At 37.0% G+C, this 20,725-nt stretch overlaps 1 protein-coding gene across 1 annotated transcript in view; it reads right to left on the bottom strand.

Moving 5' to 3' along the window:
• Window positions 1-1,406: 1,406 nt before the first annotated feature.
• Window positions 1,407-20,725, bottom strand: part of LOC124540172 (NACHT domain- and WD repeat-containing protein 1) — a 67,557-nt gene continuing 48,238 nt past the window's right edge. The window contains exons 2-24 of the mRNA XM_047117631.1: window positions 17,455-17,621; window positions 16,993-17,181; window positions 16,240-16,407; window positions 15,796-15,946; window positions 14,827-14,983; window positions 14,523-14,672; window positions 13,856-14,037; window positions 13,235-13,327; window positions 12,688-12,816; window positions 11,697-11,802; window positions 11,167-11,329; window positions 10,629-10,837; window positions 10,144-10,402; window positions 9,898-10,076; window positions 9,585-9,661; window positions 8,960-9,508; window positions 8,691-8,808; window positions 7,681-7,810; window positions 7,345-7,417; window positions 6,474-6,610; window positions 5,752-5,952; window positions 5,043-5,177; window positions 1,407-4,678 (exon numbers count right to left, since the gene is read on the bottom strand). Coding sequence (XP_046973587.1) covers window positions 4,440-4,678; window positions 5,043-5,177; window positions 5,752-5,952; window positions 6,474-6,610; window positions 7,345-7,417; window positions 7,681-7,810; window positions 8,691-8,808; window positions 8,960-9,508; window positions 9,585-9,661; window positions 9,898-10,076; window positions 10,144-10,402; window positions 10,629-10,837; window positions 11,167-11,329; window positions 11,697-11,802; window positions 12,688-12,816; window positions 13,235-13,327; window positions 13,856-14,037; window positions 14,523-14,672; window positions 14,827-14,983; window positions 15,796-15,946; window positions 16,240-16,407; window positions 16,993-17,181; window positions 17,455-17,621 — 3,961 coding nt within the window. The 3' untranslated portion in view covers window positions 1,407-4,439. The remainder of the gene's footprint in view (window positions 4,679-5,042; window positions 5,178-5,751; window positions 5,953-6,473; window positions 6,611-7,344; window positions 7,418-7,680; window positions 7,811-8,690; window positions 8,809-8,959; window positions 9,509-9,584; window positions 9,662-9,897; window positions 10,077-10,143; window positions 10,403-10,628; window positions 10,838-11,166; window positions 11,330-11,696; window positions 11,803-12,687; window positions 12,817-13,234; window positions 13,328-13,855; window positions 14,038-14,522; window positions 14,673-14,826; window positions 14,984-15,795; window positions 15,947-16,239; window positions 16,408-16,992; window positions 17,182-17,454; window positions 17,622-20,725) is intronic.

Below are 20,725 nucleotides of genomic sequence, written 5' to 3' on the forward strand. Positions count from 1 at the left end.
GGTTTTTGTCTTACTTAAAAAAGTATATATCAGAAAAGTCTCCTAGGGATATATAAGACCTTCGTTTGGAAGCGCAGAAGCATGTAAGGAATGATTAATATTTCCTACAGTATCAGTGTCTATGGACCTTGGTGATAAATTACCAAAGGGCATTAGCCAGTCAGCTTAACTACTTTATTAAAAATGAAACTATTATTTGCAATAACCGACAGAAAATAAAAAAAAGTCATATACATATATAAAAAAAGTACCTATAATTCTTACTTGTGAGTCCCATTTTTAATATTGAGCTTAACGATGGAATTGAAATTTATTAAATATCCTTTCTTATTCGATTTTTTAAACATATTTTTTTAATTAAACATGAGACTATTGCAGTTATAAACCATATGGCCTTCAAATAATTTTAGAATTTCTAAAATAACGCACAATTTTACAATTCATTCATGATGTCCGAAAATGATTGTTAATTCCGCAGTAATTTTTAACTTTGCCGTTTCGTAAATTCAAATCGTTTATAAAAAATACATTGGTAAAAAAGGCACATTATTCGATACAAGATTTTGTAGATGATAAATTAATTAAATTAATTCCTGGTGACTTCCAGGCAGGATATATTAATTTAAATAATTGTATTAATTAACATGACTTTGTATTTTTTAAATGTTGAAAAAGACTAACTACTGAGTTTCTTGCCAGTAGAATCTAGTTCCGAATCGGTGGTAGCTTCACTTAATTGTTAAATAACGATTCAAAAGTGCTTGTAAAAGCACACTTGAATAAAGATTATTTTGATTTTGAATGATACGTAATTAAGAAGGCGGTACGATTATGATTATTTTCTCTTTTTTTTATTATTGTTACAATACACAATACGCAACATTTCGTCAACAGATAAAAACTCGAATTACATTCGAAAATAATAATGGCACTAGATCAATCAAAATTTATCTTACCTAGATAAGCGATTCGTCCACACATATCTACATGCCATGTCAGAAAATAAAAATCAGGAACACACCTTTAGACCACACACAGCACTGGTATAAAGAACAACATAACATTTCCTTGTGTGAACGTGAACAGTGGCGTGTATTTCTTGCAAAGCAAATATTTTGTGCTTATCTTTAGATGGCCAACTGGAACTTCTGTATTCCTAAAATAAAAAATAAAACCTGGATCTGGTCTGGATTAGATTCCACGTATAATTTCGACGGTAAGATTGATGAATATGGTCATGTAAATAAACGTTAATTTTCATTAAATAATTGAATAATTATCAATAAATTTCTACATATCTATCGAAAATCATGAAACAATTATAATTATTCAATTAATTGTATAAGTAGGAGAAAATATTCAGGTACAAGGATTGTAGAAAATTAAGAAGAAATAAAAATCACAAATAATGTTACGATAATTTAATCAGGACATCAATTTATACGTATCATTCCAGAATACATAAATAATTTAACAATTCAATTGATTATATCGCCATCGCATTGATTTACAATTAAATTAGTGTTAAATATATTTTATGATAAAACTTTAGGATACTTAATCATAGAATATCAAGACAGGGACCAGCCTGTTGGGTCTACTAAAACTTATAATCTAGATAAAAAAATACGAAGGTATAGGCTGTGCGATCTTAAAATTATAATAAAAAATACACTCACATCGATTTCCAAGTGTTAAAAATTTGGAAGAAACAATTATTTTATGACACTTTACATTTTCATTTTTCATTAGCAATAATTGTAAAGGTAACTACGAGAATGAATGCTATATTATTTAAACATAACGTCTACGATTGGTCTTGATACTTGATATTATTCAATATTTATGTTAAAACATAAAATAACTCAAAAAGTTAATATTTAACGATACAATAAGATTAACAGCTATTAAAAATTTGTTATATGGCATCAAGAGTAAGACTAAAACAAAATTACAAGCGTCTAAATCTTGGAGGGTAGAGGTAAGGCGAACTTTATTTGGGATTACTTGTTCACCTAAAGGCCCTAATAAGCAATTCGATAAGATCAAAAGTAACCATTTAATACCAATGAATGAATGAATGAAATGTTTCAAAAAGACATGCAATCAGAATATAGTATAGATGTACTCGTTGCTGTAAGAATAAGTTTTCGGTTAAACTGTAATAAACTAAAATCAGTAAAATACTAATCTATACAGAGTATACTACCTAATCTTTCGACGTGCTTGGTGTAATACTCAGGCGTATACATATATTTATTCGTTTATTTAGTTCTACTCTAAAAAGAGTAGACACATAAAAAAATCGATTCTAACGCCATGTTATATTTACTCAACTTCAACTACGTCACAGAATCTTTATTTAAATAGAGGTCTCGTTACGTCTACCCTCCTCTATAGTTAAATTAAAGTTAAAATATTTGTGCTGTTACAATAGTTCTGCACAAGCGTAAACTCAGCGAGATTAAGGCATCTTAACAAACTTGCAGAACGTTAAAAGTTAGCATCTTTAATTATTTTTGTACTTTGTTGACATAATACGTTATAAATAAAATATAAAAGTATTATAAGAAGCCGTTATGGCCATAAGGCTTGAATAGCTTGGTAGATTTGTAACTGTCTTTTTCTAAAAACACTGATTTACTTTCGATAAAAATTTAAATTAAATAACAATATACTATTTATATTATTACACTTAAAACTTAAAGCAAATGTCTAGGTTTTAAAAAGACTCAAGTCAAGACTTTCTAATATTAAATTTTGAAACACAAAGTCAATAATAAATTAATAACATATTAGGGTTACCTGTTTATTTAAATAAGAAAATGAAGTATAAATAGCACACACACCATACACGTTTATAAAAGTTTCAATAAAATATGAACAATTTTAGAGAATTTAGAGTAATTATGATTAAATGTATGATGATAAAATTAAGGATACATTTAAATTTAAAATGTCTGACTGGATTTTTATTAACATTGTAACACTAAGAATACAGATAAAAAATGTAAGGTATGAAATGGATAAGTGTTAAGCTTCGGACAGACCAGCTGTTATTGGCTAGAAATATATCGACACCAATTATTATTTTGCATTATATTAATATCAAGCTAGTGTGTCCGAACATAGATAATAAATTAATGCAATAATCACGTACATTTCCGTCGCCTATAATTTATAGTATTTAATTCTATTAAACGTTACAGAGAATTCACTAAATACAATTAATAGTTATTATTATAATTTAATTAATAAGCGTAATAGATCAAAAACATTAATGTTTTTTTTTTAATTAATTACTTAGTATTGATAACTTAGTTGGGCGCAAATATTCCAATTCTGATTAGTTATATTATTTTTCTTATATTTTAAAGTGGCAGTAAAAATCCTAATTGTCCCTGCGTGTTGTTCAGTTAGCTCATATCTTTAAAACATTAAATTAGCAAGTCGATAAGTCACATGTTAGACTTACTTAAATTCATCTTGTAACCTTACCTACAATTGACTTGTTGTCATTTATTTTTAACACCTGTCATTTGAATTAGTAAATATCTACTTTTTTTATTCTTACATTTGTGCTGTTTTACAAGGGCATGTGTTAGTGTACGTGCTGACTATAATATTAACATAATAATGAATGAAAATGCTCGTATTTTTTTATTACTAGTGTCAATAGTATTTACGTATGCCGCTACTTAATAAACAATACACGCAGGGTTAGGAAAAATCGGTCAGTGATCAACACTTAATTATTTTGTACCCTCTAGGCCTCAAAACGAAATAAAAATAATTGAGCAAGTTGATTTAAAATAAGTTAATTTTCTCACGTGATTAACGATATTCTTATAGCCATTATATTTCATTTTAGTAAGAATCGTATAATACCAGTTCTTTATCGGTACTTTAATGTTAAAAACTTCGCGATACACGTGAGAAAAGCTATTTTTTTGTCAACATAATTGTGAATGAATGTCTTTATTAGAAAAATAAATAAATATTATGTATTCATGTTTAAAATGAAATACTTAATAACGGTTTTTATAATTACTTTATGTTTATATAAAACTTAGTAACGAGCGCGATTAGACTAAGCAAATTTGTGCTTTGTATTATAAATCAAAACAAATTTGTTGGGAGGAAATAAAATCAATGTTTAAAACAATTGATTTGTGCATTCATGGCACATTCGCTAGTGTTGCCAGTTAAAAAAATAAATAAAACAAAAACTTTGAGGCCTGCCCCTTAAACGAAAACGTAAGTGTGACCAGCACACAATTATGTAAATTAATTAATATATCAACATTTAAATTGTAATAACCTTACATTAAAACTTTAACGTAATGTTTTTTTGCATGAAATATGTTATAATTTTTTATATTTATTACACGTAACCACATATTATTGCTAACGAGTTTTGATATATAATCTGGTCATGATCAAGTGCACTCCATGCCTCTCACGTCGAACGTTTTACCCTCGTGTTCCGGATGCCCGTAACCGGTTTCGTCGAACTCACATTCTTTGCCATTCTTCACAGATTCTACAGTTGGGCCGTATAATTTCACACAGAGTATGTCTTTGTAATTTTCCAAAGCCAGCGCCAAAACAGATCCACCCAAAAGAACCTCGCACGACGTTATTCTTTCAGGCGGAGTATAGACAGCTATCAGCTTACCTATAAAATATATATTATCTTTCAAAAGGCAAAACATGTCATGAGATTAAAGCGCTTTATTTCATTTAATGTAATAACCATCTACATATTTGTTCTCGAAATGAATTGAAAAATTTACATATAATGAGAATTAATTTTTTTTGGAAAATCTCTAAGTTACATTATTTCCCATGGAAACAGAAAAGTGAAAACATGTGAAGCGCTCATCCAGGGCTACTGTTAACAGAAAATAAATCAGGTCCTTTTGGGCAAGACAAAAGTATCTTTTGGTTATACGAAATTAAGATTTCGCATACCCAAAAAGATACGTATCACCGGTTAGGGCCTGTGGTTCAGCTAGTAAGAATGAATGCAGCGCTCGTACCCGCGTGTAGGTCCCAGAGGCGCACGGAGAGGTCGCGGCCGGCGCGGTCGGCCGACAGCAGCACGCCGCCCGCGCGCGACAGGCGCAGCAGGCCGGGCGCCGACACGTGGCCGCGCAGGCTCAGCCGGCAGTTGCCTGCGCACACACCCGCACTGAACACCGACTCGCTCACTCACGAGCTCGGAACTCATAACCTCTTCTTCATATTTGCATTTAAAGAGAGAGAGAGACGATGCCCTACTTCACCGCCATGAGTATGAACTTCAGTAGAATATTGGTGTCATACTGCGTACTATTCGATTATAAAAGGATGATTACTGTTCTCAAACCCCTCAAGCTAACCTGACCCTAATACTCCTCAATCAATTAACTGTACTGCGGTTTCAGTACATACAAATCTACTTTACACGACAAATAACATCATGAGAGTAAGTGTAGCAAAGCTTTTGTCATTTGGGTGTATAATTAATTTGGTGATAGGTTTTTTTTTAATAATATGGGCAGGTGGCCGTACACCTGTGCAAATGTACCACTTTTTCATATCCAGTATTAATTATTAACTATTACATCGCTAATCAGTTCAGCTTGTAGACTTTTAATGAGAATTTTTCGACGAAAAAACTCAAGCCCGGCCTGAGTGATACTAGAATTTACGGATTTGATATAAGGCCAATGAGGCAGTCAAGAATATATTAATAGACATACTAACCCGTAACTAGATCCCAGACCAAGATTCTCGTATCAGCGAGCCCGGAGACCACGCAACCGTCGACGGAGCTGATAGCGAGGGCTACGGTGTCGCAGCCAGGTTTCCACTTCTTGAACAACGTCCCTGACTGCAGGTCGTACACGACGATGAAGTTCGGACTCGGTTCATCGAGTTCTCGAGATACGACGCACACGTACGAACCTAAAATTAAATGAAAACATACTTAAGTTTTACAGGTATTGTCCACACTTTTCCTCGCTCACTGGTGCTGAATGTAAAACCGACAAAAACTCTGTGCCATAATTAACACGACTTATTTCATTTTTAAATAAATATAGGATGTATTCTATAGTCTGAAACTCAATGGATATTTATAACTATTTTTTGTTCTAATCTTACAAAACATTTGGATTAGTCTTTATTATAACCAAACTGAAAATTCAATTAAATCTAATTTATAAATAAACATTGGACAACATCACATACATTACTCTGATCCCAATGTAAGTAGCGGAAGCACTTTTGTTATGGATTATCAGAAGTAACGACGGCACCACAAACACCCAAGACAATCATAGAGAACTAACTTTTACGTATTAAATCTACGTTTAAATTCGAATATGTATAATCATAGATGTATGAGTTCAATCTAAGATGGCCAAAAAATTAAACTAAACCAGTTTTAATTCCCAACATCGAAAAATAGAGAAATGACTTAATACCTTCATATGTAATAGCAGCTTTGGAGGTGATGAAGTCATGGTGAGGTATTCGAAGATCATAGAGCAGCTTCCGTGAAGTCAGAGACCATACGAGTAATGGGAAAGGCTTCTGAGTTTCATCACCGCAAACTAATATTCTGGAATAGTAATAACATAATGATAAAGATAAATAATTGTTTACAAAATATAATTACTTCTGAATCATCATGTTATAGTGTCCAAACGAATGTAACTCTACCACCGGTTGGGGAAGTACTTTCTACTGAGAAGAACTGGCAAGACTGCAATCGGGAAAAACATAAAAGCGCATGATATTTTTAAGTGAAACTGATGTTACGTAGAATAAGGATATTATGATTAGAATCATTCCAATAATATTAAACTAACAATTACCATTTATACTAATGTAAAGTTATTTCAGAAACATCATGTGTTCTCATAGATCTCTTATATACCAACTTTGCTTTTAAAAAAGGTTTTATTTAAAAAATTGAGCAAAGTTAAGTCGATTGGACGAAAGAATACACATTATCATAAATATTCTACCGCTAAACAACAGCGCTAAAACTGCTAAAAACGAACTATTGTTGTGTTCCGGTTTGAAGGGTGAGTGAGCCAGTGTAACTACAAGCACAAGGGACATAACATCTTAGTTCCCGAGGTTGTTGGCAAATTGACGACGTATGGTATAGTTAATATTTCTTACAGCGTCATTGTCTATGGGTGATGGTGACCACTTACTATCAGGTGGCCCATATGCTCGTTCGCCAAGCTATTCCATAAAAAAAATTCGCTTCTGTTGGATAAAAGGTTTGGTGGAATAGTTGTTATGTAGATGGTACAAAAAATTGTTATGCGTAAAACAAAGTACCTTCCATCGCCTGACACCAGCAGGGAATTGAGGAACCGGTCTTCCCCAGCTTTAAATGTTGTCACGCAGTCACCTGGACATAAAAATCGATATTTTAATGAATATTATTATATATAAATATATCTTAGATGAAATATTATGTTGACTTTTATAAAACTGAACTCCACTGGTGACAGAAGGTTGGTTCGTTTTTTTCCAGACGTTCGGAATTGCGATTCAACGAGGAAATGCTGCTAGCATTCTACGTGGTCAAGATTTGTACAGTAACTATATTTAGTACATATTTGTTATTAAGTTTAGAAATTGTGTAAAGTCGAATTGGTATCCAAATCTCACCTGTCTCAATATTCATCAAGTTGACGTACATTCGGTTCCGTGACAACGCCACCAGGTGCTTGGGGTCGTGAAGGCCGTAGTACGGCATCTTTTGATTCATCACACCCTTCAGTGCGACGAGATATTTACCCTGGAATCAAGAACACCTTATTAAATCTTGAATCTTGCATGCATGCTAGTATAGAAATCTTTTCAGTGTTGTATTCCCAGATATATCAAAAGGAATTACACTTCTGACATATCCAGTTTATATTGATAAAACTGCTGTGACACTTTTAATTACATGCACAGACTGTTAATTTCTCATTGGGCTATGGCCTCCTCTCACTTTTTACGAAAAGGTTCGGAGCATATTCGCCCAAGCAGCTCTAGTGCGTTTCTCACGATGTTTTCTTTCACCGCCGAGCACCCGAGCACCGAACATTATAAACACAAATTATGCACATGAATATTCAGTAGTGCCTGGGTTTTTACCCGCAATCATTAGTTAAGGTGTACGCCCACTAACTCCTGGGCCATCTGAGCTCCTTTTAATTACGAAAGTTTACCAGACAAATACTGATGAGTGAGTATAGAAAGCAAATTTTTTTTAAACTATTGGTTATGAGCATATGGGCCATCTGATGGTAAGTGGTCACCACCGCCCGTGGAGACAATGGCGTTGTAAGAAACATTAACAATTGCTTTCATCGCCAATGTGCTACCAACCTAGGGAAATAAGATGTTCTGTCCCTTGTGCCTGTGGTAACACTGGCTCATTCATCCTTGGTAGGAATTGGTGCAAGCCCATCTGGGTAGATATCACCCACTCATTAGATATTCTACCGCCAAACAAGAGTACTTGGTATCGTTGTGTTCCGGTTTTAAATTAGGAACAGAATTTTATTTTATAATGCCTAGAAATTTCATCATTAACAGGAAATGGTAGCGGAAGGGTTGATATGTCTGAATTTAAAACTTACGAAGCGTGATGGAGATCTATTAATAGTATAAAATACATAAGTATATACCTGATCCAAGTCGTAAACCCTGAGTTCTCTACGGCAGAGCACCACACATTTGTATTCGTCTATCGGAACTAAATTTATTGGGTGTGTTACTCCGACGATTTTTCTCACTAATTTACATCTGTAACAATGACATGAACTTTTCATCGAATCCAATAATTGGGACCAATGTTTTGGCCAAACATTGGCGAGCACAAAGAAGAAGAATAACGAATATAAAAACGTATTATTTAAATTTTATTTTAAGGTTATTGAACTCTCATTATTCTTACCGTGTGACGTCCCAAACACAGATTTCCTCTCTTTCCGTTGACACCGTCGCAACGAACTTCCCTCTCGTATCGAATCTTACGATCAGATCATACGACTTAGTATCAAAACCTTCAACCATAGACAAATCCCTTTTTTCCCTACTTTCGACAACTTTCCAAAAATCTTCATTGGCTGGATAAAATGTGGGCACCGGGGGCTCCCAGACTTCCTTCAACCAATTTTGTACGATATCAGTATCAAAATCTATGCCATCTCGTTGTTTTTTTTCCAAAGTTGTTCGGAGCAGGCCGTAGAATTGTCTATGGTCATAATCGAGTGCATACGAATGCGTTTCAAAGACCTCTTTCAGGATTTCTAGATGTTCTGGCAGCGGATCGATATGGACTAGAGCAATGTCTTCTAGGAAGTGGCCGCAATCGGTCGCGGCTAGCTTGTCGTGTATCCAGTCCAGTTTTGTGAAGTAAGGTTTATTGGCAAACGCTTCTGGATCCTCTTTTAATAGGTGATAGTGTTGGAACGGTAGTTCATCGAACTTTCTAGTATTATACCTGTAGAGAGAAATAAGCATTAAAAAAATGAGATAAATGATCTACGTCATTCGATTAGTTGTTGGGAAGATTTTACCATTCATCAGAGAACTTGTTCTCCTGTGACAGTAATCTTCCAGACATTTTTGGGTCGTTTTCTATGTACCATTTACCCTGAAATTATAAAACATAAATTATATTACAAGGTTGTTTATGTTATTAGAACTTTAGTCGTGAACAACAGACATTTGATGAACATAAAACAAAGATTAAAAATTTAGGAAAAAAGTTAAATGGTAGTCAGAATGGTAATGCAGCGGTGCTGACTGTTTTATATTATACAGCCGACACAGATTTAATAGGAAAGCGAGCGAGTACAGGTGAATGTTTTGAGATGTATGGGTTGGAACCTCGAAGTAGTCGACGAGCGTCTCCCGCGCGGCGCGCTCGGCGGCGGCGTAGCGCTCGGCGGCGGCGGCGGCCAGCGCCGCGTCGCGCCAGCGCGCCCCGCCGCGCGCGTCGCCGCGCAGCCACGGCGCCAGCAGCGCGCACAGCTGCGGCCACAGCAGCGCGCCCGGCGCCCACGGCACTGCGCACGGCTCTGCGTTAGCTGGCTCGCTCGGTTAGCGCCCTACCGGGGGACGGGCGTCGCTTACGGTAGGTCTCCTCGCTCCGGAACAGCTCGTCGTGCGCCAGCAGGTCGAGGATCTCGGTGTCGTCCAGCCCCCGCCGCGACGCCGTGAGGAGGGAGAGGCACGCCCTGACCCGGTCGGCCCCGAGTGCGCCCTCGGTGGTCACCAGGATCTGCTCCAGCTGACCTTCGAGATCCTCGCAGATCACCAGCTCCGGCGTAGTCTCCGGTTCGGATTGCTCGGTGAAGGTTTCCGCTGACAAGGATATTTGCCACGCTAAGATCTGACAACATTTAAGATTTAATCGTTAATTAATACGTTTGGTTGAAAGACCTTGTAAAATATTGCTCAATTTAGTAGATTACGAGGTGTTGCAAAAAATGATTTATATGGCAAAAAATGATTTATATGGCAAAAAATGATTTATATGCCGATTTTTAGGAATGGCTTACTAATGAGGAAAGCCTTTTTTTAATTCCTTTACTAAAAAAAATTAAAAATAAACATACTTTAGCATATAGCGGCAGAGTGCATTTCTGTACAGCCTTCAGCGCGGTTTCTGGTGGTGAGGCGGCGCCCGTTTTGCTGTAGGTGGCGGCGCAGGCAGTCAGCACCGCTTTGGCCTCTTCCGGGCCGACTGGCGGCGCTCGGACCACCTTCGGTCCGTCTTCTGATGACAGAACTGCCATGATGGCAGAGCTGGATGGTTCATCTTTTTCTGAAATAGTTTTGAAAAAAGCCGTTGTTCATAAACAAAAGCATTTTGGAATAGTCAATTGACAAAATAAATCTTTATATACAATAAAAAACGGCAAGGACCAGCAAGAAACCCAGTATACATTAATACGGATACTAAACTTTAGATCACCATACCTTAATACTTTTTTATATGATTATATGAGCGTTTGTTTTATATATTGGTAAAACTTTTGTCTCAGGAATTTATTTATTGAAGCGTCTTAAATATTTATTTTCAAGACATTCACAGAGAAAAAAGTAAAATAAATCTAAAGTTAGAAATAAAAATAGTTACACCATAAGCGTTACCTTCAGTAACTGTGACAATCATCTTCACATTATCAGGCAGACGAGAGGGGAGCCAGCGAGCACCCCTCAGAGCATCCGCCCCCGCTATACAGAGGAGCACAGGACGAGTACGACCTAGTGCTTCAAGGAGTCTGGCCAGCGCTGATGATAGAGTGGTCGCTTCCTGGTTAAGAAAAATGCTAACTGATTGAAATTGAAACTATTTATTGGAGCCATTCAAACGTAACCAACAAATTTTACTAAAGAGATTGGGCATAGTCTTGATAAACGGGATGTTTTCGTTTAAAATACAATTTTAGATAGTGCATTCAAGATGAAATGTCTCTTAAGAGAAATGTTAATGTTTTTCATTGCATTGATGATCGAAAAGAACTACTTCGAATAGTAACATGAATAGTCCCAAAAATTGCTAAAACAAACCAGACATTTTTGTACTCATGAGTTGTGATGGTGCTAATGTTTGAAACAGTGGAAATATATAATTGAACGAGTGAGTGAAAGGGATGTCTATATATATGTTATGTGCGTACATTACGTCCTCGATATACGGTGCCGGAGTGTAGTACGTGAAGTTGGTCCACAATTGACTTAAGAAGCTGGTGGGAACTGCTTGACTGCGGCGTCAGACCTACGAACCTAAGGGAAGATTGCTTTTGAGTAATTCATTATAGATTAACTTGAGTTTTAAATAATATTCATTGCTTTTTAAATTGCCTATATTCATTGGAAAAATGAGCAAATGAACCTGGTAGTATAAGGTTTTCTAATTGCTTGTGATTTAACTGGGTAATTCTATTTTTTTTTTTTGAATAAACTCTCTCATCAGCCCCCTAAAATGGGAGGTGTAGTTTTCGCTTATGCTGAATGTACCGGAATATACACCCAAGTAATTTATTATTGGTATTAGTTGTGAATACGGTGCATTGTAAAAATTAAAAGTAACTTTACCCTGCAGCCTGCAAATGTTCTATATTTGATAGTTAGTTATGGCTTAAGAGGTTTTGGAGCTTCTCCTATTATTCTGAAAGTCGGTTAGTGGATACTTATGGTAGAATACTATGTGACACGTGTAGGTTTCCCCATAATATTGTCCACCACAAATTATGCACATGAAATTTAGTGGGAGTTCTTTTAATTCAGGCTTGTGATGAAATAAAAAACAAAATGTTATGTACAAATATTTTGCAATATTCGTGATCGTTATTAGGTATGTGATAATAACATTGAACGTTGAACTTGCTCCGGATACTAATAAGAAGTGTGAATTAAGCAAAGCCGAATGACACAATCAATCATCAAAAACATAGATGTATAATCTGTACACGACTAATGTGTGCGAGAAAATGAGTAATATGAGATCCAAATATTATGAACTCTTTTAGCTCCGAAACATATATTTTTAATGAAAAAAGAACTATTAACTTCAGTAATTGAAAGTTGTGTAGATATAGGAATTTGTTTGGATATCAAACATCCAGCATCAAAAAAACCCTTATGATATAAGAAAAGTGTGTAACTTACCTTAGTATTAGAGCAACATCTGGCAACACTGACGGCGCGAGTGTTGCCGCTCGGGCCAATAGAGTTGCCTTCCCGCAGCCGGCTCCGCCGAGCAGTGCGAGCGGTACGGAACTCTCTCCGCGGACGTATCTGTATAAAAAGGTGTTTCTTTATTTATTTTTCTTACTCTTTTATGCTATAGGCGGACGCGCATATGGACCTCCTGATGGTATGTGGTCAAGCGCCCATAGACAATGGCGCTGTAGGAAACGTTAACCATTCCTTTCATCGCCAATGCGCCACAAACCTTGGGAACTAAGATGTTATGTCCCTTGTGCCTGTAGTTATACAGGCTCACACATCCTTCAAACGGGAACACTACAATACCAAGTACTGTAATTTGCGGTAAAATATCTGATGATTGGGTGGTACCTACACAAACGGGCTTGCACAAAGCCCTACTACCAAGTAAGTTCTCTAGTGTCAGTTTGCGCGTATTTGTGCAAATTAATTTGCGTGGAAAAACTCTTATTTTAAATCACATGATCTAAGCAGCTAGATTACTTACGTTTTGAGTTCATTCAATGTTATCTCGCGGTTTGACGTGCACTGGGTTACTTTTTGACAAAACGAAAGATGCTCACTAACTTCGTCGAATAAACTGCAATAAAATATAATGTTATATTATTTTTCTTGTGGCTAGCGCTAATTTTTTTCAAAGTTAATATTTTTATAATATAAAGAAATTCATAAGCAAAGTTTTTATATATTTTTGGCGAGTTACATGAACACGCGATTCAGCGAATTATGCTTGCGGATCGTCATGATATTTGACAAAATAGAATCGTCAAAAGAGGTTTTACTCTTTGTAAATAACTTTCTTTAAAATTTTATAGGAAGATGTCATGCACTTTAAAAACAAATACTCTGGATAGCTTTTCGATTATTTATCAGTGTATTAACCATATTATGTTTGACATCAAATGTTACGTAATCAAGAATGAGAACTCTTCCTTTTATATACTGTAATCATTTCATTTTGGCTAACGACAAAATACATCATAAACTTAGCGCTATTAGTTTCATCTCTACATAAGCATTGTAATGCATGTTTTAAAGCGCAATAAATATTAAAGATTACTTATATGGGCAGCATCACTTGAACGAGTTTTAAAAAAATTAATCGGACCTGGTCGGTATCCCGCAGTAGCCGGCAGGCGTGTCGGAGTCGGCCACGAGCGCGTCGAATAGCGCGTCGAGGCGCTCGCTCAGCGCCGCGCGCACGCCCGCCGCGTACTCCTCGTCCGCCGCGCCCGCGCCCGCGCGCCCGCGCACGCTGCCGCGGATTATGTTGCGCTCGCTCAGGTGCAACTGCACACAAAATTCACACAAAATTCACCATTTCATAATTTCATTTTATTTTTCATTGTCATAACTTGTTCATATTTTTCTGTATAATTTTTTCTTTTCATTTATTGTTTTATGTGTTCAATGTGTTCTTAAGTGCTGATGTTATTTGATTTTTATAAGTGAAATATTTTGTCTACAATCTGTGTTCACACAGTTGTTGGGTTATAACTTAGCTTGCTATAATGTTTACTTATATATTAAATGTGTATTTAGTTATAATCTGTTTTGTGGACCATACATAAAAAAAAAAAAAAAAAATGCCCTTTCAGATAGACGCTAGGCAGATACGTGGCCAAGTTTGGGTCATCATCATCATCATCATCAGCCTATTTTTGTCCACTGCTGGACATAGGCCTCTCCCAGTGCACGCCACTGTGGTCTTTCTCCGGCTACTCGCATCCAGCTCCTGCCTGGTTTGGGTAGGCTAAGTCTATGGGTGTGCGTACCTTAAGGTCCTTCTGCAGGTTGGCGAGTCGTCGCTGCAGTTCGCGATGGTGGTCGGCGTCGGCGTCGGGCGGGTCCGGACACACCGCGCGGCACACCCACACGCAGCGACGAGCCGTTTCCGAGCTCATCAGAACCGTGTGTTGCACCTCCTAACCACGAATCGGACATTGGTAAGAACACGCATTTGCATAGGCACTTCAATAGCTTTACGTAAAATTTAATAATGAAAAAAAAAGGCCCCGACGAATTGAGAACCTCCTCCTTTTTTTGAAGTCGGTTAAAAAGATTCTACTACGTCTGTACCTGCTCAAGCACGGTGGTGAGGTAGGCGTCGCAGGCCTCCTGCGGCAGCGTGCGCACGAGCACGCTGAGCGCGCGCGCCATCTCGCGGCGCCAGCGGGCGGGCGCACCGCGCACCAGTCGGTAGCACGGCGGTCGCGTGCTGAGGTCGAGACTGTACCTGCGACACACAATGTACAGTGTAATCTACGTCCATGTGTTATAAATCATTACTTTTCAAAATATTACATGGGAACACGTCGACGAACGCTGGAACAAACTTGTGTCTGAAATCGAGTCTTTATTAAACAAAATTTCGGACTGGAGTCGTAAACCTACTTTAATACTATCCTAAAAATACACAAGTTGCTCGTTAACCGCCTACCATTTATCGCATCTCTATGATTTGAGAAGATTATAATTACTGCCCTAATAAATATCGGAATACTTGGCGTTGATGTTTCGAGCCTCGTTCAGTTCCGCGGTCAATTGGAAGGTAGAGTCATATTGGCTATAAACGTTTGCTGTATTGCCCAATCCTATACAAGGCGCGATTAGCAGCTTCTTCCATTTAACTGTATTCAACGTAGAGCGGATTGAATTATGCCCTTCCCGACCGTTTAATCCTTTGGGTTTGCTTTATTGAGTTGGATGGTCTTCTACGCATTATTCAAGAGGATTTTTCCTCGGAATTTTTTCTATTTATATCTAATCTCCCCTTCAGCTAAAGCGTCTGATTTGAAATTTCATCTACACCACGAAGATGTCCGAAAGTCCACTACATAACAATGCATAACGAGGAATGTTTGAATAGCTTTTAAAATGACTTCTAAATTTTTATACACACTTACATGCAACAGTGCCGAGAGTTTTTTCGAAACAAGAAAGAAATTCAATAACGCAGCAAGAGAATACACATATGGGCAGGGGGTACGGTCTTTTTAGCTTAGACACTTAAAAACTTAAAGTAGCTAAGGCTGAGAATTATATTACCATTTGTTCAGTAATGTCTTGTCATTTTCATCTTCAGCAGCTTCCAATGCGGCTTCGAAGTCTGCAAATTCTAATGTGTGTGGCAAAAGCGGCGTGCCGAGGTTTGCGTTTAAAAACAAAACAGGCACCACTGCACCGAGTTCAGTTTGACCTGGAATAAATGGTTCATCCTTTAAGGTATACGAGTGTTACCTTGGGTTTGAAATATATATAAGATGAATGTAGATGGCGATAAAATTGAAATAATATATTTTGTCGAATTTCCTAGTAGCGCTAAATGCTCAACACTCATTGGTCATTTATTACGTAATCGGCTACCATCGACCAATTAAAATTCAGATGAAAGAAAATATAGTTAATTTCATCATTCATAAAAATCAACCTAACTATGTAATTGGAAGCGTAGGGATTAAAAATATGCATGTAAAGTGGCGTAATGCTTACGAGCCAATTCCGCTATGCACAACACAGGGAATCGGTGGTCACGTTGCTGTTCTAGTGGTGACCGCCAGTGCAGGTCAGCGACGTGAACCCGCCAGCCGCGCTTGCGAGCGCGCACGCGCAACCGAGCCGCTACACCGCAGTGTAACGCACCTTTCTCTGCACAGCAATCTGTGGGCAAAATTATCTTGATATATGGAAATTTCATGTTTTCTTTTACAAATCAAATATATCCGGTCTTGTGTCCTTCTGATATAAATACAAATGTCATCCTAAAAGTCGTATATCACATTCTCATTCATCCATTCAAAATTATTTATGTAATACAGTCACCTAGGCCAGTCTTAAGAACATAAACTTCCAGGTACAAACAACAACAGCCTGTAAATTCCCACTGCTGGGCTAAAGGCCTCCTCTCCCTTTGAGGAGAAGGTTTTTTGGAACATATTCCACCACGCTTTTCCAATGCGGGTTGGTGGAATACACATGTGGCAGAATTTCTATGAAATTTGTCACATGCAGGTTTCCTCACGATGTTTTCCTTCACCGCTGAGCACGAGATGAATTATAAAGACAAATTAAGCACATGAATCAGCGGTGCTTGCCTGGGTTTGAACCCGCAATCATCGGTTAAGATGCACGCGTTCTAACCTCTGGGCCATCTTGACTGAGGTACAAGAGGTATCCTATCGATCAAATCCTCAGCAATTAATTTTATAAACCTCAACATCAAACAATTGTAATAAAATGTCTCACCCTGTGAATCCGCCGCACAAACATACACGACCATCGCTCGGCGACGTCTGGTCCTCTGTCCAGGCAACCTGCCCAGGAGGTATGACCGGTGTTCTTCAGGTAAGGCGGCCACGTTGGCCGGCATAGGCGGACCCACGACATCCTCGCGAGGAGACGCACAGGCGACTGGCGATGACAGCGAGATGGAATCTAGAAAATTGGGAGAGAAATAAGAATTTATTAAATATAACACAATTAGGGAAGTTAACCACATAGTATATCCTTTTAATTATTGACTCGACTAAACTCTGACTTTTTTTATGAAGAGTTCTAACACTGTTATATAAAAATGTGGTATCAAAGGTCGATCGAATATTTGGACGTTTGTTTCTTCCGAAGCCAATGTGGGGGACTTTGGCTGCATTGGTAATAGACGACGGATTTCTTGGATAACTTACCTTAGGAAAGGCAATATAATCTTACCAGAAACACTGGATCCAACAGGCGGTCTCGGTCCCTTGAGCTGCGGTTTCTTGTCTTTGAAGAGGGGCGTCGGCTCCAGCAACTCGAGCGCTGGCTGTTCCGCACTCGCGTCGATTGAGGGCTTGGTGACTCGGTACGACGGTGACCTGCGCGCGCAGCAATTAGGTCTACGCTATGTTATTATGTCATTTTCAATTACAAGATATCCAATTTACTGTTATTATAAAACAGCTGAGAGCTGTCAAGGAAAACGAAATTGTTAAGCTATAAATGTCAATATTTTTTGACGCTGTAAGAAATATTAACTATTCCTTACATCGTCAATGCGCCACCAACCTTGGGAACTAAAATGCTATGTCCCTTGTGCCTGTAGTTACACTGGCTCACTCACCCTTCAAACCGAAACACAACAATACTGCGTACTGTTGTTTAGTGGTATAATATCTGATGAGTGAGTGGTACCTACCCAGGCGGGCTTATACAAAGCCCTACCACCACGTAAATTTTGCATGCTGTTATGTTTTTTTTCAATGGGGTTTAAACGACCTCATGCCCAAACAAGGGTTAAGTTAATCAAGCTCGGAAGCTTACTCGGTGTATATCAAATAAAATTAATAAATTAACGTTATTTATTTGTACAAAACGTTTACGTGTTGTATGAAATAGTTAATTGTGTATGAAAGATTTACTGTACCGACAACTTTGGTTTGCAAATATAATTTATGTTTAATTACATCTCTACGTCGTATGAAACAAAGTCACTACCGCCATCTCTACGATTAGATTTCAATTTCGAAGCGGTTTTCATTAATACACAAAGCGATTCTAGAGGAATGTTTAAATACCCTTAGATTATAATCAATTTCGCGAGATTGTAAACTGTCGAAAGATTGTGAACGTTTATATAACTTACAATAAAACATAATTGTACTATTTCGATAGTTTATAAAATTTCGGTTAGGTTAAGTTAGGTTGGAGTTTTTATACACTGAAATTTATTTTATAATCTACCGAAAAGTAATAAGCAGTATGTTGTGGTTTGCAATCTCGCGAGATAGATTGTTATCTAACGGTATTTACAATGTTTCGGTGACATATATAATACAAGAATATTTAGTAGAAATAGATAGATAAACTTATTTAGTCGGAAAATATATTTTAGTTTATTTTTCAATCTAAAAGTTGTATTTAAACCCTAACTGTACTCGTGTGAAGCCAGTACCAGTGGCGGATTTACCAATAGGCTAAGAAGGCTTGAGCCTAGTGCGGCAGATCTAGAGGGGCGGCAAATTAAGCCCAAATTTATTATTATCTTAGAGAAATAAAAAAAAACTTATAACTTTTTGTATACACATCCGTAATCCGTATACTCGTCACTACATAGCGGGTTGGTAAACTAATCTAGTAACTGACTGAAATATCACCTAGTTTATAATCACACTAATAACGGGAAAAACTGATATAATGAGGACGATAGAACACAAATCATAAATGTTGCAAAAAAAAAGTAGGGGCGGCAAAAATTAAATAGCCTACTAGGCTACTAGCGGCAGATTTGTAAATCCGCCACTGGCCTGGACGCCGCTATTTTATTTATAAAATAAAATGTCATACGTAAGATTAAATTAGCTAGGTTAAAACAACGTAGGTCCCGAGACTCAAACCCCGAGTTGGGCTTAATGTTTGAAAATTGCGTAAAGCTGTTGGTCTAGCCTGAAATCTCTATGGTCATGTTGGATGGTACCATCGGCTTATGAACTTGCCAGCAAGACATGTGGCCAAGTATGAACACTGGATGTCATGAACTTACTATAATTTTAAACTAAATAGATACATATATACAACGCTTTCTTACTGAGATATTATGCTTGAAAATATAAAAGGCTTAACAAAGAACAAAAAGTAGAACAAATTCCGGAATATTTAATTTTACAAAATTTTAACCTGTCAGGTACGTCAAGTGAACTTTATTCATGGCGGCTCATTAATATTACACGAAATGATTTACTTTGTTAACTTCAAAAATATATTTTGACGAGTATTAAAATATCCAGAGGAATTATAACAATCCTAGCTGGTATTTTAAAAGTGAGCAAAAGTGAGTTTGTTCGTTTGTTACGCTTTTTCGGCTTAACTACTTAACCCATTATTATGAAACTAGCTGAATCTGTGGCTTTAATCGCGCGAAATTTATAAAACTTTCATCACCCCGTTTTACCTCCTTAGAGGTAGAGTTTCATAAAATCCGGTTGTCTACACATTTCCAGAGGCTAGGCAGTATAATAGTACTGTGATAAAAAAAGCGAGGAATTAATACGTGTTGACTTCCACGCAGGATATATTAATTTAAATAATTGTATTAACTAACATGACTTTGTATTTTTTAAATGTTGAAAAAGAGTAACTACTGAGTTTCTTGCCGGTTCTTCATGAAATTTGGTATGAAGCAAACTTGAACTCCAAGAAAGGACTAAGGCTACTTTTATTGCCTGACGTATGACAACCAACACCCTATCGCTAGCGAAGCCGCGGGCGACTAATAAAAGTAAAAAAAGTAAAGTAACAGCCTGTAAATTTCCCACTGTTGGGATAAGGCCTCCTCTTCCTTTAAGGAGAGGGTTTGGAACATATTCCACCACGCTGTTCCAAAGCGGGTTGGTGGAATGCACATGTGGCAGAATTTAGATGAAATTAGTCACATGTAGGTTTCCTCACAATGTTTTCCTTCATCGGTTAACCACCATCTCAGCTCATTTCAGGGCGACTAATAGTTCTTTATAAAATTGTGAAATACAAAAAATACTATTTTTACTTATTCGAATTTCAGCGAATTTATTATATCTAGAACTTTAGTAGTAGTAATTTAATTTGATATGAATGTATCACATTGTATTCTATTATAATTGATTAAATTAATCAGGCACTGTTTGTGGAGTATAATAAAACAAAACCATTAGCAAATTGTATGAAATAAATAAATCTGTTTTTTTAACTTTTGTTCCATTGCTTTCGCTCATAGTGTAGCAATAATTGTTGGTGATAGTGTGATGATATAAAAGTCTACGCGTTTTCTACGCCGTAGTGCTACGGAAAGACATTCCGTAGTGAATCCATTCTAAGACGATGTACTTCCTACATTTATTTGCAATACAAAAACAACAACAACAGCCTGTAAATTTCCACTACTGGGCTAAAGGCCTCCTCGCTCTTTGAGGAGGTTTGGAACATATTCCACCACGCTGTTCCAATGCGGGTTGGTGGAATACACATG

Source organism: Vanessa cardui, chromosome 24, assembly GCF_905220365.1.
Source record: "Vanessa cardui chromosome 24, ilVanCard2.1, whole genome shotgun sequence".
In the NCBI taxonomy this organism is placed as follows: domain Eukaryota; kingdom Metazoa; phylum Arthropoda; class Insecta; order Lepidoptera; family Nymphalidae; genus Vanessa; species Vanessa cardui.